Source organism: Armigeres subalbatus, chromosome 3 (assembly GCF_024139115.2).
Source record: "Armigeres subalbatus isolate Guangzhou_Male chromosome 3, GZ_Asu_2, whole genome shotgun sequence".
Lineage (NCBI taxonomy): Eukaryota > Metazoa > Arthropoda > Insecta > Diptera > Culicidae > Armigeres > Armigeres subalbatus.
In genome coordinates this window covers 50,003,303-50,020,456 of record NC_085141.1, presented here as the reverse complement: position 1 = coordinate 50,020,456, position 17,154 = coordinate 50,003,303, and the positions used below count along the sequence as shown (strand labels likewise).

Sequence of the window (17,154 nt, the reverse complement as noted above, 5' to 3'; positions counted from 1 at the left end):
CAAATGGATATACATAACAATGGATTACATGGCTTATGGATGTCTTGTGTGGTAGCAAAAGGGGAAAGTGAGGACAATTCAGTCTAAATTAAGCCATCTTCGAAGGATGTGCCTAATGTCAATGACTGGTGCGTTCTTTTCAACTCCCACGGCTGCTCTCGAAGTTCTCCTCGACGTGGCCCCACTACACATACATCTCAAACAAGAAGCATTTTCTTGTACTTACTGACTATGGGTACTCGGTCTCCATACTTGGGGTCTCCAGTAGCCTTGCGAGCAAAGGCGTAGGATTGCCAATCCGGAGATGGCGAGTTCGATTCTCGGTCCGGTCTAGGATGTTTTCGGGTTAGAAACATTCTCGACACCCTGGGCATAGTGTATCCATTGTACTTGCCACACAAGATACATACTCATGCAATGGCGGGCATAGAAAAGCTTTCAATTAATAACTGAGGAAATGCTAATAGAATACTAAGTTGAAAAGCTAGGCCAAGTTCCAGTTGGAATGTAGAGCCATTGAAGAAAAAGAAGGGTACTCGGTTTTATGGAAGAGAATCCTGTAAACCGCAGTTCTACACACACTTCGTTATTACCGCTTATGGTTAACTGGGACAAAATTTTCCTTGCTCCGAGTGATCTCACACACGTTAGTAGTTTTCCTTATAGGACATTTTCAACACAATTCCCCTCGCTGGATGAGTGGCCATTTGGCGAGATGTATGTCGGACAGCATTGTTTGTTACACTCACGGCTCCCTCCTCGTAGGTAGAGCAGGTGCAGGCGTCTATTCGCGTGAGCTGTGATTGGCATAGTCTCACTGGATACACAGTGCACTGTCTTTCAAGCGAAAATATTTGCCATCATGTGTGGAGTGCAATCTGCACTGCAGCAACGCATTATGGGCCAAGTTTGGTTTTGGTTTGGTTTTATCAACTAGTAATGCTCACCTAGCGCATTTTGCGCGCCCTACAACCTGATTGCAGTACCGCGTGGCGTGATTCGCCAAGTTGAGCGTCATAGTATCAATGGCGTCTGGGAAACCAGATAGCTTCGTGAAAATCGTACCGAAAATCGTTTATCCGGAAATAAGTGTTCCAGCATTAGCTTTAACACGCCACCTTCCATCCACTCCTGCGGCAGAACCTGCTACCATTCTATTCTTATTCTTATTGGCATTACATCCCCACACTGGGACAGAGCCGACTCGCAGCTTAGTGTTCATTGAGCACTTCCACAGTTATTAACAGCGAGGTTTCTAAGCCAAGTTACCATTTTTGCATTCGTATATCATGAGGCGATGATACTTTTATGCCCAGGGAAGTCGAGACAATTTCCAATCCGTAAAATGCCTAGACCTGCACCGGGAATCGAACCCAGCCACCCTCAGCATGGTCTTGCTTTGTAGCCGCGCGTCTTACCGCACGGCTAACGAGGGCCCCAACCTCCTACCAAATATTGGTAATTACCCAGTGCAGTGTAGCGCTCTTACCAGTGACTCACCACCACATAGAAACAGCTTTCCTGGTATAGTTAGTCAACCCCAGGGGCTTTGTGGTTTGTCAGTAATATTTTTTTAATGCGGCTTATTGGGCCTGCGCAAGCCTTCTGTCTCGCTGGAAGGCCGTCTTGTCAGGTTTGTTTAGAACTTGGGCTAGTGCGAACGCTTTGGGTAGCCTGCTTGCGGACGCTTGCTTGATACTTGCAGCTTTTTATGGAAATTTAACAGAGTCCACTGCCAAATTCCACACATCCGAGGCATGCCCCACAACTCGCAGTGGACTGGCGAGGAATCGTCAAGCCCTTTCTTATCGCATTATTACAGTGGCGTTTCCCTAACCTCAATCTACCTGTGCACTGGACTTAAATTTAAGGAATTTTCGTTCGAAAATGTATAGAATAACTAGATTTTGATTAGTTTAAACGACTCTGATAATTTTATTTTCCATTTGGGCTGTAGAAATGTCAAAATTTTCATTTTTTGTATCAGTGCACAGGTAAAAAGTGAGGTTACGCGACGCCACTGCATTATTATTCTTCCAACTCCCATTTAACTGTTTCCTTCTCAGTCAAATATGTAACTCGAATCCAAATAAAAATAACCCGTAATGCTGGGTAGACACCTTTACGGGGTAAGATCTACCACGGTTACATTGCCAGCTACAGATAAATCCTGACCCAACGAATACCTTCCTCATTATCCAACTCCGTGGTATTTATGAGGGTGTCGCTAAGTCGGTGGCCTCTCGTTAAGTAAGTATCACATCAACACTTCCTTCCTCTCCCTAGTTACGGTGAAGATGGGCGTGGCCAGGAGTAGTAATCCTCATGCTTTTGTTATTTTTGTTTAAGACTGGAATCAAGGATCACTCCCCTTCTTGATTTCTGATAGCATTCTAGATAAGAATCTCAAAATAAATCCAAATAAAAATTCTACGAACTCAGTTTGTGTCCTTTCATTTGTTCATTAACGACTTTCAAGTACGAGAGATTTTTTGTCAGTTTAGGTTAGAAATGTTTCAAAGCCATTTTATTAAAGCCATTATTAAAACATGCGTTCGATTTGTATTAAACAAACATACATTGTCAGGTTATTTATTTTTATAAAATCTATTTCTTTGAATTACACAGTTTCACTGACCGTGTATATTTAAATATTTTCTGGTTCCGTACAAAACTGGTATTATCGACACAATGATTTCAAAGGATAGAGGTTTTGGCGCCTAGCATTTTCTCGAAGTGCACGAACCATAATACGTCTGTCGGCTGCCAAACCATCATGATGTATCGCAAGACACGCGACGTATTGAACTAATTGTAGTATAGGTAATCATCCTTCAATTCAACATAAAAATCCCAAATCAACTGAAACTTTTGATTTTTAAATATTTTATTTGAAAACGTTAGACCATCGTTTTTTGGTACACCCTAAGAAAGAAGTTGGCATATGCTGTCAAATGTCGTGTAAGAATGTTGTGTAGTTCGTACTGATACCTAATCTACGGCAAAGGAGCAAACACAGTGCAAATCATATGTAAAATAAAAATTGGACTCGCCTCGGAACGATACCCCGGTGAGTTCCCGTGTGGTGAACAGTGACTGCAGCAGCAGTATAGCAGCACCGAGTGATGAGATCGCAATTTAGCAACTTCAACACATCGCTTATTATGCCCAGCGGAAGTTCCTCGTCGTCGTCGATGCCGCAGCGGCCACCCCGACGCAGGGCCCAATCCGTGGGCAACTCCAGCTACGGATCGTCACTGGCGCTAGCCTCGTCTACACCGAGGGGATCGCTCTTCAATGCGGTAAGTGGGGGCATTTTATCGGGAAGGTAGGGTTTTCGGGTAATCTGTTCACGAAACTATTGGCAGCAGAGAACAAAGAGCCACGACGGCGGCGGTGTCATTCACTTTCGTCGTACCCGTTCGATTGGTTTTGATGACGGCGATAAATCTATCTATATTAGATACTAATGGTGGTGAGCAGATGATATCCATTGATCATTTTTGTTTGCCGGTGAGCTCAGGCATTTCAATCGAAAAAATCTATAATTTAATATTCTTATTTTATACTAAGTAGGTAGTACCGATAAATGATGATCTCTGTTTGCTTGCTTATTCTGCAGATAACGATATCTGTAGTGGGTTTCTGTGAATGTGCCAACGGTGTCTGAACAGTGCTATTTAGCTGCAATCGTCGCTGGTTCGCCTGATAAGATAAAAGAAATTCGCATTCATTGTGGTTGACTGCACTGCGCCGCAAATAGATGAACTTATGTTAAGAAAAAAGTACCGTTTTGCCAGAAGAACCTACGGGTTATCAAATACTAACATATCTTATGTTTCTGCCTGAAACCAGGTGTTTTGTCTTGACAAAGTTTCGAAGTTCATTGTAGAATATGGATGATTATCATCTTTTTCCAATAATATGATCAGTTCAGTTTTGCCTTTCTCGTACACTGCCGTCATACGCATGTTTGTCCTATGTTTGCTGGGATTTTCTATGTACATGGGACAGTTATGCGTATAACGGTAGTACACCAAGGTGTAACGAAAAGGCTATATGTTCACTCTAAAAAAGAATTTCTGATGGAAGGACCGGAGGGCCGACTGTTATATACCAATCAACTCAGCTTGACGAATTGAAATGTTATCTGTTTGTGTAAAAGATATTTTAGTTACCAGATAAAGATTGTCGCTTCGGTTCCCTTTGTTCTGCTGTCCGAAACATGTGTGGTACCTAACTGTCAAATCGTATGTATTTTTCCTTCATTGACATTTAGATCCCCTATCCTCGCCAGCAAAAGATGTTCCGGACATCGACGACAGCGACAATCTTTATCTGGTAACTAAAATATCTTTTGTTTGTGTGTATGTACACTCCCAAACACCCAAACTTTTGGCCGATGCATACTATGCACTTGAGTAAACATTTTAAATTTTAAAAATAAAACAATTTTTTTCCGCCAATAAATCATCAATGCCCATCACTAAAAGATGATTAAAATTGTGTTCTATTTCACTTTTCATTACAAAATTTTGTGGGTTCAATTTCGAGAAAAATCAACATATTTTTACAACATCTTCTTCTTCTTATTGGCATTACATCCCCCACACTGGGACAGAGTCGCCTCGCAGCTTAGTGTTCATTAAGCACTTCCACAGTTATTAACTGCGAGGTTTCTAAGCCAGATTACCGTTTTTGCATTCGTATATCATGAGGCTATAGCACGATAATACTTTTATGCCCAGGGAAGTCGAGACAATTTCCAATCCGAAAATTGCCTAAACCGGCACCGGGAATCGAACCCAGCCACCCTCAGCATGGTCTTGCTTTGTAGCCGCGCGTCTTACCGCACGGCAAAGGAGGGTCCCAACATAAATATAAGAAAAATGAGTATCTGAATGTAATATTTAAGTACATAAAGAAAATGAAAATTGTTAGTTTAAAATACAGTATCGTTAACGTAACCTCCGAGCTGACACGCTGCCTCTCGGAGGAAATAAATCAACAGTTGAAGTACAGTCTGCAGTCGTTTTTACTTGATCGCCGCCCGGAATCCCAATAGAAGTGAAACACAACGTAGGGTCGTCCCACCCTGGACGAAACATATACCCTCCCCAGGCCATCTGCGAGTTGTGGGGCTTGCCTAGGATGTGGTGGGGTTTGACAGTGGGCCCTGTTAAACCTCTATAAAAAGCTGCATGTATCCGCAAGTGGGCCCCACCAAAGCGACCGTGTGCCGCTCAAAGCGCACAAGCCCAAGTCCTGGTGTTAGGTGGGACGCTAAACAGCCCTGACACGACGGCCCTCCGACGAGACAGGAGGTTTGCGCAGGCCCAATAAGCCGCCTAGAAAACCAATCATTACGAACAATATAAGAGATAATGCGACTCGATATAATCGGCAAAGACCTAGGCGACGAATACAGGATCACGATTGGAAGCTTGGAACATGGAATTGCAAGTCGCTAGGTTTCGCAGGTTGCGACAGGATGATCTACGATGAATTACATCCCCGCAACTTCGACGTCGTGGCGCTGCAGGAGATTTGCTGGACAGGACAGAAAGTGTGGAAAAGCAGGCATCGAGCGGCTACCTTCTACCAAAGCTGTGGCACCACCAACGAGCTGGGAACCGGCTTCATAGTGCTGGGTAAGATGCGCCAACGCGTGATTGGGTGGCAGCCAATCAACGCAAGGATGTGCAAGCTGAGGATTAAAGGCCGTTTCTTCAACTATAGCATCATCAACGTGCACTGCCCACACGAAGGGAGACCTGACGACGAGAAAGAAGCGTTCTACGCACAGCTGGAGCAGACATACGATGGATGCCCACTGCGGGACGTTAAAATCGTCATCGGTGACATGAACGCACAGGTAGGAAGAGAGGAAATGTATAGACCGGTCATCGGACCGGATAGTCTGCACACCGTATCGAATGACAACGGCCAACGATGCATAAACTTCGCAGCCTCCCGCGGAATGGTAGTCCGAAGCACCTTCTTTCCCCGCAAAAATATCCACAAGGCCACATGGAAATCACCTAACCAAGAAACGGAAAACCAAATCGACCACGTTCTAATCGACGGTAAATTCTTCTCCGACATCACGAACGTCCGCACTTACCGCAGTGCGAATATTGAATCCGACCACTACCTCGTTGCAGTATGCCTGCGCTCAAAACTCTCGACGGTGTACAACACGCGTCGAAGTCGGACGCCGCGGCTTAATATCGGGCGGCTACGAGACGGTAGACTAGCCCAAGAATACGCGCAGCAGCTGGAAGTGGCACTCCCAACGGAAGAGCAGCTAGGCGCAGTGTCTCTTGAAGATGGCTGGAGAGATATTCGATCCGCCATTGGTAGCACCGCAACCGCTGCACTTGGCACGGTGCCCCCGGATCAGAGAAACGACTGGTATGACGGCGAATGTGAGCAGTTAGTGGAAGAGAAGAATGCAGCATGGGCGAGATTGCTGCAACACCGCACGAGGGCGAACGAGGCACGATATAAACAGGCGCGGAACAGACAAAACTCGATTTTCCGGAGGAAAAAGCGCCAGCAGGAAGATCGAGACCGTGAAGAAACGGAGCAACTGTACCGCGCTAATAACACACGAAAGTTCTATGAGAAGTTAAACCGTTCACGTAAGGGCCACGTGCCACAGCCTGATATGTGTAAGGACATAAACGGGAACCTTCTTACGAACGAGCGTGAGGTGATCCAAAGGTGGCGGCAGCACTACGAAGAACACCTGAATGGCGATGTGGCAGACGAAGATGGCGGTATGGTGATGGACCTGGGAGAACGCGCGCAGGACATAATTTTCCTGGCTCCGGATCTCCAGGAAATCCAGGAGGAGATTGGCCGGCTGAAGAACAACAAAGCCCCTGGGGTTGATCAACTAGCAGGAGAGCTATTTAAACACGGTGGTGAGGCACTGGCTAGAGCGCTGCACTGGGTCATTACCAAGATTTGGGAGGAGGAAGTTTTGCCGCAGGAGTGGATGGAAGGTGTCGTGTGTCCCATCTACAAAAAGGGCGATAAGCTGGATTGTAGCAACTACCGCGCAATCACATTGCTGAACGCCGCCTACAAGGTACTCTCCCAAATTTTATGCCGTCGACTAGCACCAACTGCAAGGGAGTTCGTGGGGCAGTACCAGGCGGGTTTTATGGGCGAACGCTCCACCACGGACCAGGTGTTCGCCATTCGCCAAGTACTGCAGAAATGCCGCGAATACAACGTGCCCACACATCATCTATTCATCGACTTCAAAGCCGCATATGATACAATCGATCGGGACCAGCTATGGCAGCTAATGCACGAACACGGTTTTCCGGATAAACTGATACGGTTGATCAAGGCGACGATGGATCGGGTGATGTGCGTAGTTCGAGTTTCAGGGGCATTCTCGAGTCCCTTCGAAACCCGCAGAGGGTTACGGCAAGGTGATGGTCTTTCGTGTTTGCTATTCAACATCGCTTTGGAAGGGGGAGTACGAAGAGCAGGGATTAACACGAGTGGTACAATTTTCAATAAGTCCGTCCAGCTATTTGGTTTCGCCGACGACATAGATATTATGGCACGTAACTTTGAGAAGATGGAGGAAGCCTACATCAGACTGAAGAGGGAAGCTAAGCGGATCGGACTAGTCATCAACACGTCGAAGACGAAGTACATGATAGGAAGAGGTTCAAGAGAAGACAATGTGAGCCACCCACCGCGAGTTTGCATCGGTGGTGACGAAATCGAGGTGGTAGAAGAATTTGTGTACTTGGGCTCACTGGTGACTGCCGAAAATGACACCAGCAGAGAAATTCGGAGACGCATAGTGGCTGGAAATCGTACGTACTTTGGACTCCGCAAGACGCTCCGATCGAATAGAGTTCGCCGCCGTACCAAACTGACAATCTACAAAACGCTCATTAGACCGGTAGTCCTCTACGGACACGAGACCTGGACGATGCTCGTGGAGGACCAACGCGCACTTGGAGTTTTCGAAAGGAAAGTGCTGCGTACCATCTATGGTGGGGTGCAGATGGCGGACGGTACGTGGAGGAGGCGAATGAACCACGAATTGCATCAGCTGTTGGGAGAACCATCCATCGTTCACACCGTGAAAATCGGACGACTGCGATGGGCCGGGCACGTAGCCAGAATGTCGGACAGTAACCCGGTGAAAATGGTTCTCGACAACGATCCGACGGGCACAAGAAGGCGAGGTGCGCAGCGGGCAAGGTGGATCGATCAGGTGGAAGATGACTTGCGGACCCTCCGTAGACTGCGTGGTTGGCGACGTGTAGCCATGGACCGAGCCGAATGGAGGAGACTCTTATATACCGCACAGGCCACTTCGGCCTTAGTCTGAATAAATAAATAATAATAGTTTAAAATACCTACGGTGCAAGATCTACTCGTATTCTTTTAATCGAGCTAATACATCCGTTCGGTGTTAATGGCTCCAATTTGCCCAACCGGACAAATATAGATAGATGGACTAACTAAAACAAACAAATGGATCTTAACTTCTAGTCTGTGGACATGAACTAAATACTTCACACTGTCGGTAATAGATTAAACTCTTCCTATAGACCTATGATGTAATCTCTTTGTGATCTGTATTCTGGAATTTAGTAAACGTGTCAACCCTAGCTCTAAGTTTCAATAATTCAAGGAATATTTCTTGTATCTTACTGTTACGAGTAAATCGTACTAATGTATAACAAATTCACGTATTTTTTAGGAACTTTTAGGATAATAATAATTTCAGAATGCAAGTAGCCACGTTACAATGTTGTTTTGACAATCGGGTACCTATAATTCGCTCCCTCGCCGATAGGTTTTCAGACAGCTTAGATGACGTTTCCTTCTATCAGGGCTGATGCGGCTCCTCCGTATATGAGGCAGTGCTTCCAGCAGCAACATCCTCCCCCCCCCGTAACACTGGCCACAAGTCCCAGTTTTACTTTTTTGCTCAATGTTCAAAACTGCCAACTTTGCTACAGGTCTACGCAATAAACCCCTTGCTGTCTTTACAATGGCCTTTACCTCGAGCACACGTCCCCTGGTCCAATCATTTCTTTTCCCATCATTTACAATCAGCACTAAGTCTCCAGGAGATATGGGTTTTTCTTCACCAAACCACTTTGATCTCTTCGTCAATGTTGGCAGCATTTCTTTTATCCATCTTCTCCAAAAACAGTTCAGCTGATGATGAATTATGTCGCGCGAACCTCTGACGGAAATTGTGGTCGGCTCCACGACAGGCTGTCGAATCCCGTTGGAGCTGCCCAATAAAAAATGATTCGGTGTCAGAGCTTCACTTTCTTCAGAATCTAGAGGCAGGTATGTGAGCGGTCGGCTGTTGACGATACTCTCGGCTTCGATGACAAATGTTTGTAAGGACTCGTTATATGCTCCCATTATCGCTTGTTTAACTGGTGCTTGTTTAACGCACCATGCGCTCCCAGGCGCCGCCCATGTGTGGAGACGAAGGGGGTATGAAGACCCATTTTGTAGTAGTGTTGGTCACAGTAGCAGCGAGGCCTTGCTGAATCTGTTTCATCAAAACTCGTTCAGTCCCCAAGAAATTGGTGCCGTTATCTGAATGAATCTCCGCAGGCGCACCACGACGGCATACGAATCGACGAATGGACTTGATGCAAGCGTCAGTTGTCAGGCCGTACATTACCTCGCAATGCACGGCGCGAAACGCAAGGCACGAGAAAAGGGCGATCCACCTCTTAGCGTTACCGCGTCCTATTTTTATCATTAACGGTCCGAAAAAGTCTAATCAATCCCACATATGTGAAAGGCCTATTAAACGATGCCAAACGGGCCGGTGGTAACGGAGCCATACGTGGAACGCATGGAATGGCTTTATGCAATTTGCAAGTTGGGTTTTTCGAACCATTGCTCGTAGTCGAGAAATATAATACTGTTGTCTTATCTCGTTCACTGCTGTTTCTGCGTTGGCGTGTAGGAATTTCCTATGGTAAGCATCTACAATCAATGTCGTGACACGATGTTCTCTTGGTAGAATAACTGGAAATTTCATATCAGTACATACATTCGTCGCTGCTTCGATTCGGCCATCTATACGAAGAAGACCGACTTCATCGACAAAGGGGGATAAGGAATACAGTGCGCTTCGTTTGCTTAAGGCTTTCTGCTCTGCTATTGGACGTTTGCGGTTGTTAAAAAGGATTGTTGTCTCAGTTTGATATGCCTCTCGTTGAGCCAACTTGATCAGCATTTTCTCTGCCCGGATAAGTTCTGCTTGTGTCAGGTGTCCTTTCGTCTTGCCACCGTCGTGTGGCAATCGCTTCAAATTATTCAGGTACCAAAGTACAAATGCCATGGTCCTATGTAGCCGTTCCCACTTCGAGAATCGATTCCAGTCAATCACCGATGATAACAAATTATCTTCACAATGAATGTTACACGCGCGTATCTCTTCATCCGTAGTTTGTTTAGGCAGCCTGGGTTTCGGCCAATACTTTTCGGGTTGTTGTAGAAACGATGGTCCAGTGAACCAGATTCCTCCTACTTCAAGAAAGGGGCCATTTCCCCACTTCGTTACCAGATCTGCTGGGTTTGTCTTCGATGGCACCCACCGCCACTCATTTCCTTCCGTTACTGATAGGATTACACCAACTCTACAGGCCACGTACTGTTTATATTTACGAGGGTCCGCTTTTAACCATGATAAAACAGTAGAAGAGTCTGACCATAAATGTCGTTTCTTCACGTTTACACTATGTGACTCTAGAACAAAACGTAGCAATCGGCAGCCAAGCACTGCGGCTCGTAGTTCTAAGCGAGGTATCGACAATGGCTTAAGTGGAGCGACTTTAGTTTTCGAAGCAATCAGGGAACAATGCACTTCTACACCTATGCACGTATCGGTAATTCGGAAGTACGCTGCGGCTGCGAATGACGCTTCACTTGCGTCGACGAAGATATGTAGCTGTAGGTCACGATAATCCTGACGTGTGGCGTTCGGGAAATGACAACGAGGAATTTTCACACATGCTATCTGCCGTAACGGAACCATTCACTTTTGCCACTGTTCACTTTGTTCGTCGCTGATGTCTTGATCCCACTGTGTGCCGGCCCGCCATTAATCTTGTAATAAGATTTTACCGTGAACGAGAAGGTAACTTAGCAGCCCAAGTGGGTCGAAAAAACTCATTAAGCAACGCAGAACTTGCCTCTTCGTGGGGTGCGAATTACTTTCGATAGTCTGACGAACTTCGTCGGTTAATTGAGTACAGAAACTCAGCGTATTTTCTTCAGTAAGCCAAAGCATTCCGAGTACACGTTCGTATGGCTTGGCCTTGTCCAAAAGTAAATGTTCGTTACTTGATTCTGCAGTATTTCCCATGCATTGGGCAACGTATGTACTATTCGATTTCCAATGGCGCAACAAAAACCCACCCTTGTCGTGAATCAATCTTACTTGCTCAGAGATTCGTACTGCCTCCGCTTCGGATTCAAAACTGGACAAATAATCGTCCACATAGTGGTTTTCTGTGATTTCTGTAACAGCATCAGGACATTCTTCAGAAAATCTGGCCGCATTCTCGTTCTTGATATACTGCGCCGACGCGGGTGAACATGTCGATCCGAATGTTGCGACGTCCATGATAAAAACATCTGGTTCTCGAGAGGGAGTAGTTCGCCACAAGAAGCGTTGTGAGTTGTGAGTTTCGATCATCTTTGCAGATCCTTATTTGATGGAACATTTCCATGATATCTGCAGAAACAGAAATTGCAAATTGTCGAAAGCGGTCTAAAATTGCTTTTAGAGAGGCTAGTTGATCTGGTCCCTTTAAAAGCAACGAATTCAGTGATATATCATTCACCCTAGCAGCCGCATCCCAAATAAGCCGCACCTTCTCAGGTTTCTTAGGGTTAACCACTGCCCCTAGTGGTAAATACCAAACACGCTTCAGATCAGATTCCAACAACTCTTTTTCACTGGCTTGATGGGCATAGCTTTTTCGCTGTTTGATGTTTTAGGTTCTCTCGCAGTTGAGGGTTTTTATCCATACGACGCTCTAAGCATTCGAGTCTGCGCCGAGCCATCATGTCTGGCAATTCGACGCTGTCGTATTTCCACAGTAAACCTGTATCGTACTTGCCTCCTATGTTTACTGTGGTTTGCTGCAGAATTTGTTTTGCTCTCCTGTCTTCTGCTGAAAATAACGCATCTATTGGTTTAGATCCGACATCCTCCAGCGTAAAATAGTCTTTTACCATGTCATGAAGATCACGATCCCGATTACAATCACAAGCGTGGAAGTTGAAGAAGTTCGCTGTGAGATTGTTGCCACCACCGTACAAACTCCAACCAAGACGCGTTTTCACAGCTATAGGTTCGTTGATGCTTCCCTCGTTTACTTTCAGTGGAACTGTCAGATGTAAATTGTTTACACCAATCAGTAGTTGCGGGACGGCGTTCTCGTATCCCCGGATTGGCAAACGTCGAAGATGGTGAAATTTATCGGTAAGGTCGTTCATTCGCAGAGTTTGTCCTGGCAAAGCAAGTCTTTCGACTGTACGGAAGTCCAGGGATGGAAAAATCAAATTTTAGAAAAATCGGGAAGATCAAACTCACCCGCGATCTCACTTTTAAATTATCAAGTTATAAAAACTCGCCAGCGATTAAGAATCGTTTGAAAGTCGTATCTTGATTTGAAGCATTTACCGTTACATTTTGAACTCTTTTTCCTTACTACCATGAAACAAAAACGCCAAATAGAAGATTTAACGTGACTGTTGACAATTAGCTGAAATTAGTAAAGAATAATGATTGAATGAAAATTCCGTGTTTATTATCGTTTGAGCACAAAATTTAAGAAGTTGTCGCCTGGGTTGTATGTCAATGCCCAGAATACCAATCCCCAGAATCAGTTCCCCAGAATGGTATTTCCCAGAATTCCATTTCCCAGAACGACCAATTCTCCAGAATGTTATTCCCCAGAATGCACCATTTCCCGGAAAAGAAATCCCCAGAATGACCCATTCCAAAGAAAAAAAAACCGAATGACCCATTCCCCAGAAACCAAAAACCCAGAATGACTTGTTCCCCAGAAAAAAGTATCAGTCTAAGAAACTATGTTTTTCGCTGTCATTTCAATAAATTAAAAATACTAGATAGGTATGATGGGGCAAGATGGGTCGCCTAAGGCGAACCCTGAATTTCTCAAAACAGAAACATTTTATTTTAATTTTTCAACATGGATCTATAAAAATAGCTCATAATCTGTAAGCCTGGGGTATGAAATAACAAAAACTTTACTTTTTATTCCATTTCGAGTCATTAAAGTAGAAGTCTATTTTTCTGTCAATCAAAAAATGGCGGGGTAAGATGGGTCAAACAGCGGGGCAAGATGGGTCACCTTTAAATACTGCAATTAATATTGTTTTCATTCCCAATATTGAATTACACACAGATAGATAGCTTTATTGCCAATGATTATATTGAATAAAAAATAATGTTTAAGCCTTGGATGAAGAAATGGCTCTACATATAAAAATATCTGCAAATTCTTATGAAAACAAGCCCTCTAAGTATAGCTTTCTTAAAAACAAAAAATAGACATTTTCAATGAACAAATTAACATCATTATGTCAAAAGTAACCCTAAAATGATTGAGCCACCAATGGAAAATATGTTTTGAATACGAACTATGCCCCTCAGTATGTGCTGACCCATCTTGCCCCATTTGTAAGTTCACGTTAGAATGTCTAATTTTCGATCAAATTTATTTATTTCAACGCAGTTAGTATAACATCACCTACATTACTTATAATACGTTCACTATGTTACTAAAAATGTTTAAATTTCACATTGCTCGACGAGATTACACGTTTTATAGAAAGTGTGCTTCGCATAAGAAACAATGCTGAAAAATATTTTACCTTGCCATACACTACCAAAATAAAATTTTATCATCAAATCGAGTGATAATAAAGTAGAACCAAATTATTCCTCCTACAAAGTCATAATCTCCACATGAAAATGTACACGATGCTCAAAAACGGCCCTGACCCATCTTACCCGTGACCCATCTTGCCCGCCTAACCCTACTATATTTCTTTGCAAAAATACTTATATTGAAGTACGCATTTGCCCGGAATAAGGTAAAACGACATATGCTGCCTTATTTTAAAGCACGCATTTGCCCGGAATAGAGCCCATTTGATATGTTCGTTAGGGCTCACATATAATACAAAGGAGCATATTGCCTGATTTTCTCAAAATTGTACGCGGCGAACCCTTCATGAAAGGTACCGCCGCGCTTTCTGCACCCCGTTTACTTGATTCTTATGGGTGAATAGCATTGCGGTGTATCGTTTGGCGCGGCCGTACCTTTCGACAGTCATTCGCCGCGTGAAGTTTTGTGCAAGTACCCATTTGGGAACATTACAAACGCCGCGCAGTGTATCATATCTAGAAAATCTGACAATATAATCCATTATACTCGTTGTTCATATTGGGGGAAGCCCATATGACATAATGCCGTTTGGTATAATGACCATTTGGCATAATCGTTGAAAAGAGTATGAAATGCAATGGGTCGTAAGAATATATATGATTTCCATTTTTAGAAGTATGTATATTTACCTGGAATAAGACAAAAGAGTAGATGACTCTTTCTTTAAAAGTATGCGTTTGCCCGGAAAAGGCAAACGAGTAGATAACTACCCAAGCAAAGCCTGACATCATAATGAGAGCAAAAAAAACGTATTTTGATATCGACATCAAATTGAAATCATAAACTTAATCATAAACATAAACATCATATCATAAACATAAACATAAACTTTGATATTCATGATTGATAACTTATTTAGGTAACAATTTGATGTTGATTTCTGAATAATATGAACTGATATTAAACTGATTACTTATTTCGTTATCCAAAACCAATATCAAAATCAGTTTTTGATTTGCTCTCATCGACAGCAGAAATAGTTTTCAATTTGATGTCACAGTAAGATTTTTCTGCTATACATTTTGTTATTTTAACCGTTGAAACGACCAAAAGGATATCATACTGAGTTATCAAAATTAGGCGATTTCACAACAACAAAATTAGTTATCGATTTGCTCTCCATCTTTGCTCGGGTACTTCTTCAAAAGTATGCATTTGCCCAGAAAAGGTAAAAGAGTAAATCACTCATTTTTTTAAAGTACGCATTTGCCCGGGATAATGCAAAAGAGTAGATGACTCCTTCTTTAAAAGTACGCATTTGCCCGGGATAATGCAAAAGAGCAGATTACTTTTTCTTTAAAAGTATGCGTTTGGCCGGAAAAAGGCAAACGAGTAGAGAACTACTTCTTCAAAAGTACGCATTTGCCAGGAAAAAGGCAGAAGAGTAAATGACTCCTTCTTTAAAAGTACGCATTTGCCCGGGATGAAGCAAAAGAGTAGATGACTCCTTCTTTAAAAGTATGCATTTGCCCGGAATAAGGCAAAAGAGTAGATGACTCCTTCTTTAAAAGTACGCATTTGCCCGGGATGAAGCAAAAGAGTAGATGACTCCTTCTTTAAAAGTATGCATTTGCCCGGAATAAGGCAAAAGAGTAGATGACTCCTTCTTTAAAAGTACGCATTTGCCCGGGATGAAGCAATTACGAAGTATTTAGTCTAAGCTAGGAAATGGTGCATTCTAGGGTATGGTTTTCTGGGGATTAGGACATTTTGGGGAATGTCTTTCGGGGGATGGAGGCATTCTGGGAAATGTCTTTTGGGGGATAGGGGCATTCTGGGGAATGTCTTTCTGGGGATTGTGGTATTCTGGGGAATGGTTTTCTGGGGAATAGTGCATTCAGGGGAATTAATTGCTGGGGAATCACTTTCTGGGCAATGGGTTTCTGGGGTATGACATACAATCGTCGCCTGCCATGTGGATGTACGTAAGCAGCTGCGGCACAGATCATGGGTTTGCGCAGTTCTCCATCGCTCATTGATGGAGAGCGATTCAAAACTATCGCAATCTTGAACTCGATGTCCTCGTCCGCCACAAACGCAGCACTCCGTTCATAAAATCGCCAAATGTCTTGAGGTTTACCAACGGATATAGTTGCATGTAACTTGCCCATTCCATCTTTACATGTGCTGGCAATTTATCCACTAGCTCCATGAGCAAATGCGGGTATACTCTACATAAACTCTGCACGGCCATTCCGAACTCAATGAGTGTTTCTAGTCTTTTGGCTTTTTGGTGCAGGGGTTGCTCTTACCTTTTCCAAAAGCACATTTATTAACAGCTCTGGTCGTCCATACAATAGCTGAAGAGTATTCATCACTTGTGGAACCGCGGCTGGTAGAAAAAGTCGACTGTGAACGGCTTCATACGCGGCACCCTTCAGGCTTCGTTGTAGTCTGGCTAAGTTTTCTAAGTTGGAGTACCCACACGCGGCAGTTGTATTCGTAAATGTACTAATGAACATGGGCCAATCTGTCGGATCACCGGAAAAGGGAGGTAAATCGCGAGGCATGATTTGACGTACGGCTAATTGCGAGGGAGATGGAACACAATTAGTCATCTCTGGTGCAGCGTAAGCGGGAGGAGCGACTGACAGGCGGTTAGTAGCATTTCTTTCGATTTGATGAGCTCAGTACTAACTTTTGTAGCGCAGTTTGAAATTGGTGTTAGACTAATTGATCCTAACTTTGCAAGGGTGTCTTCATAATTGCCCCTAAGCTTGGTGGGAAGTTTTCTATTCGGAAACAAACTGAGGTTGTTTCGATGCTTACCTTGTGGCTGTGCGGGTGGTTTTAGGGCCATAGAATTGGTTCTTCGGATTATTTTTAGGAATTGCACCTAACATGCGCGGCGGATTCCTATCGATTAGTAGCTGCTGAACTGCGGTGTTCGAGAGCAAAGGGTGTTCCTTTGTGTTGTCTTCCTTCTGGAATTGCGGCACCACTGTTGTTTGGTTGACACCGAAAGCAGAGTCAGCTGTCGGCTGGATACTATCGGTCTGCACTTCAATTCCATGCTGGTTCATTACCTCTCCAGCACCATGTGATGTTCCTCCCACAGCTTCTTCCAAAAGATGGTCTTCCACCCACTGGCTTACACGTTACTGATTGGAACCACGACTCACTCGGCTGCGATTGCTCTTGTTTCCTC

The 17,154-nt window shown here is 44.0% G+C and overlaps 1 protein-coding gene across 9 annotated transcripts in view; it reads left to right on the top strand.

The window, feature by feature from the left end:
* LOC134219562 (E3 ubiquitin-protein ligase Nedd-4-like) overlaps positions 1-17,154 on the top strand; it is a 60,098-nt gene that overhangs the window by 6,624 nt on the left and 36,320 nt on the right. For 5 of the 9 annotated variants that reach the window (XM_062698323.1, XM_062698321.1, XM_062698320.1 and 2 more), the window contains exon 2: positions 2,905-3,302. In XM_062698323.1, the coding sequence (XP_062554307.1) occupies positions 3,126-3,302 (177 nt within the window). In that variant the 5' untranslated portion in view covers positions 2,905-3,125. Of the gene's footprint in view, positions 1-2,628; positions 2,824-2,904; positions 3,303-17,154 lie in introns of all 9 variants that reach the window. The other 4 variants (XM_062698327.1, XM_062698324.1, XM_062698326.1 and 1 more) reach the window with 1 other exon arrangement.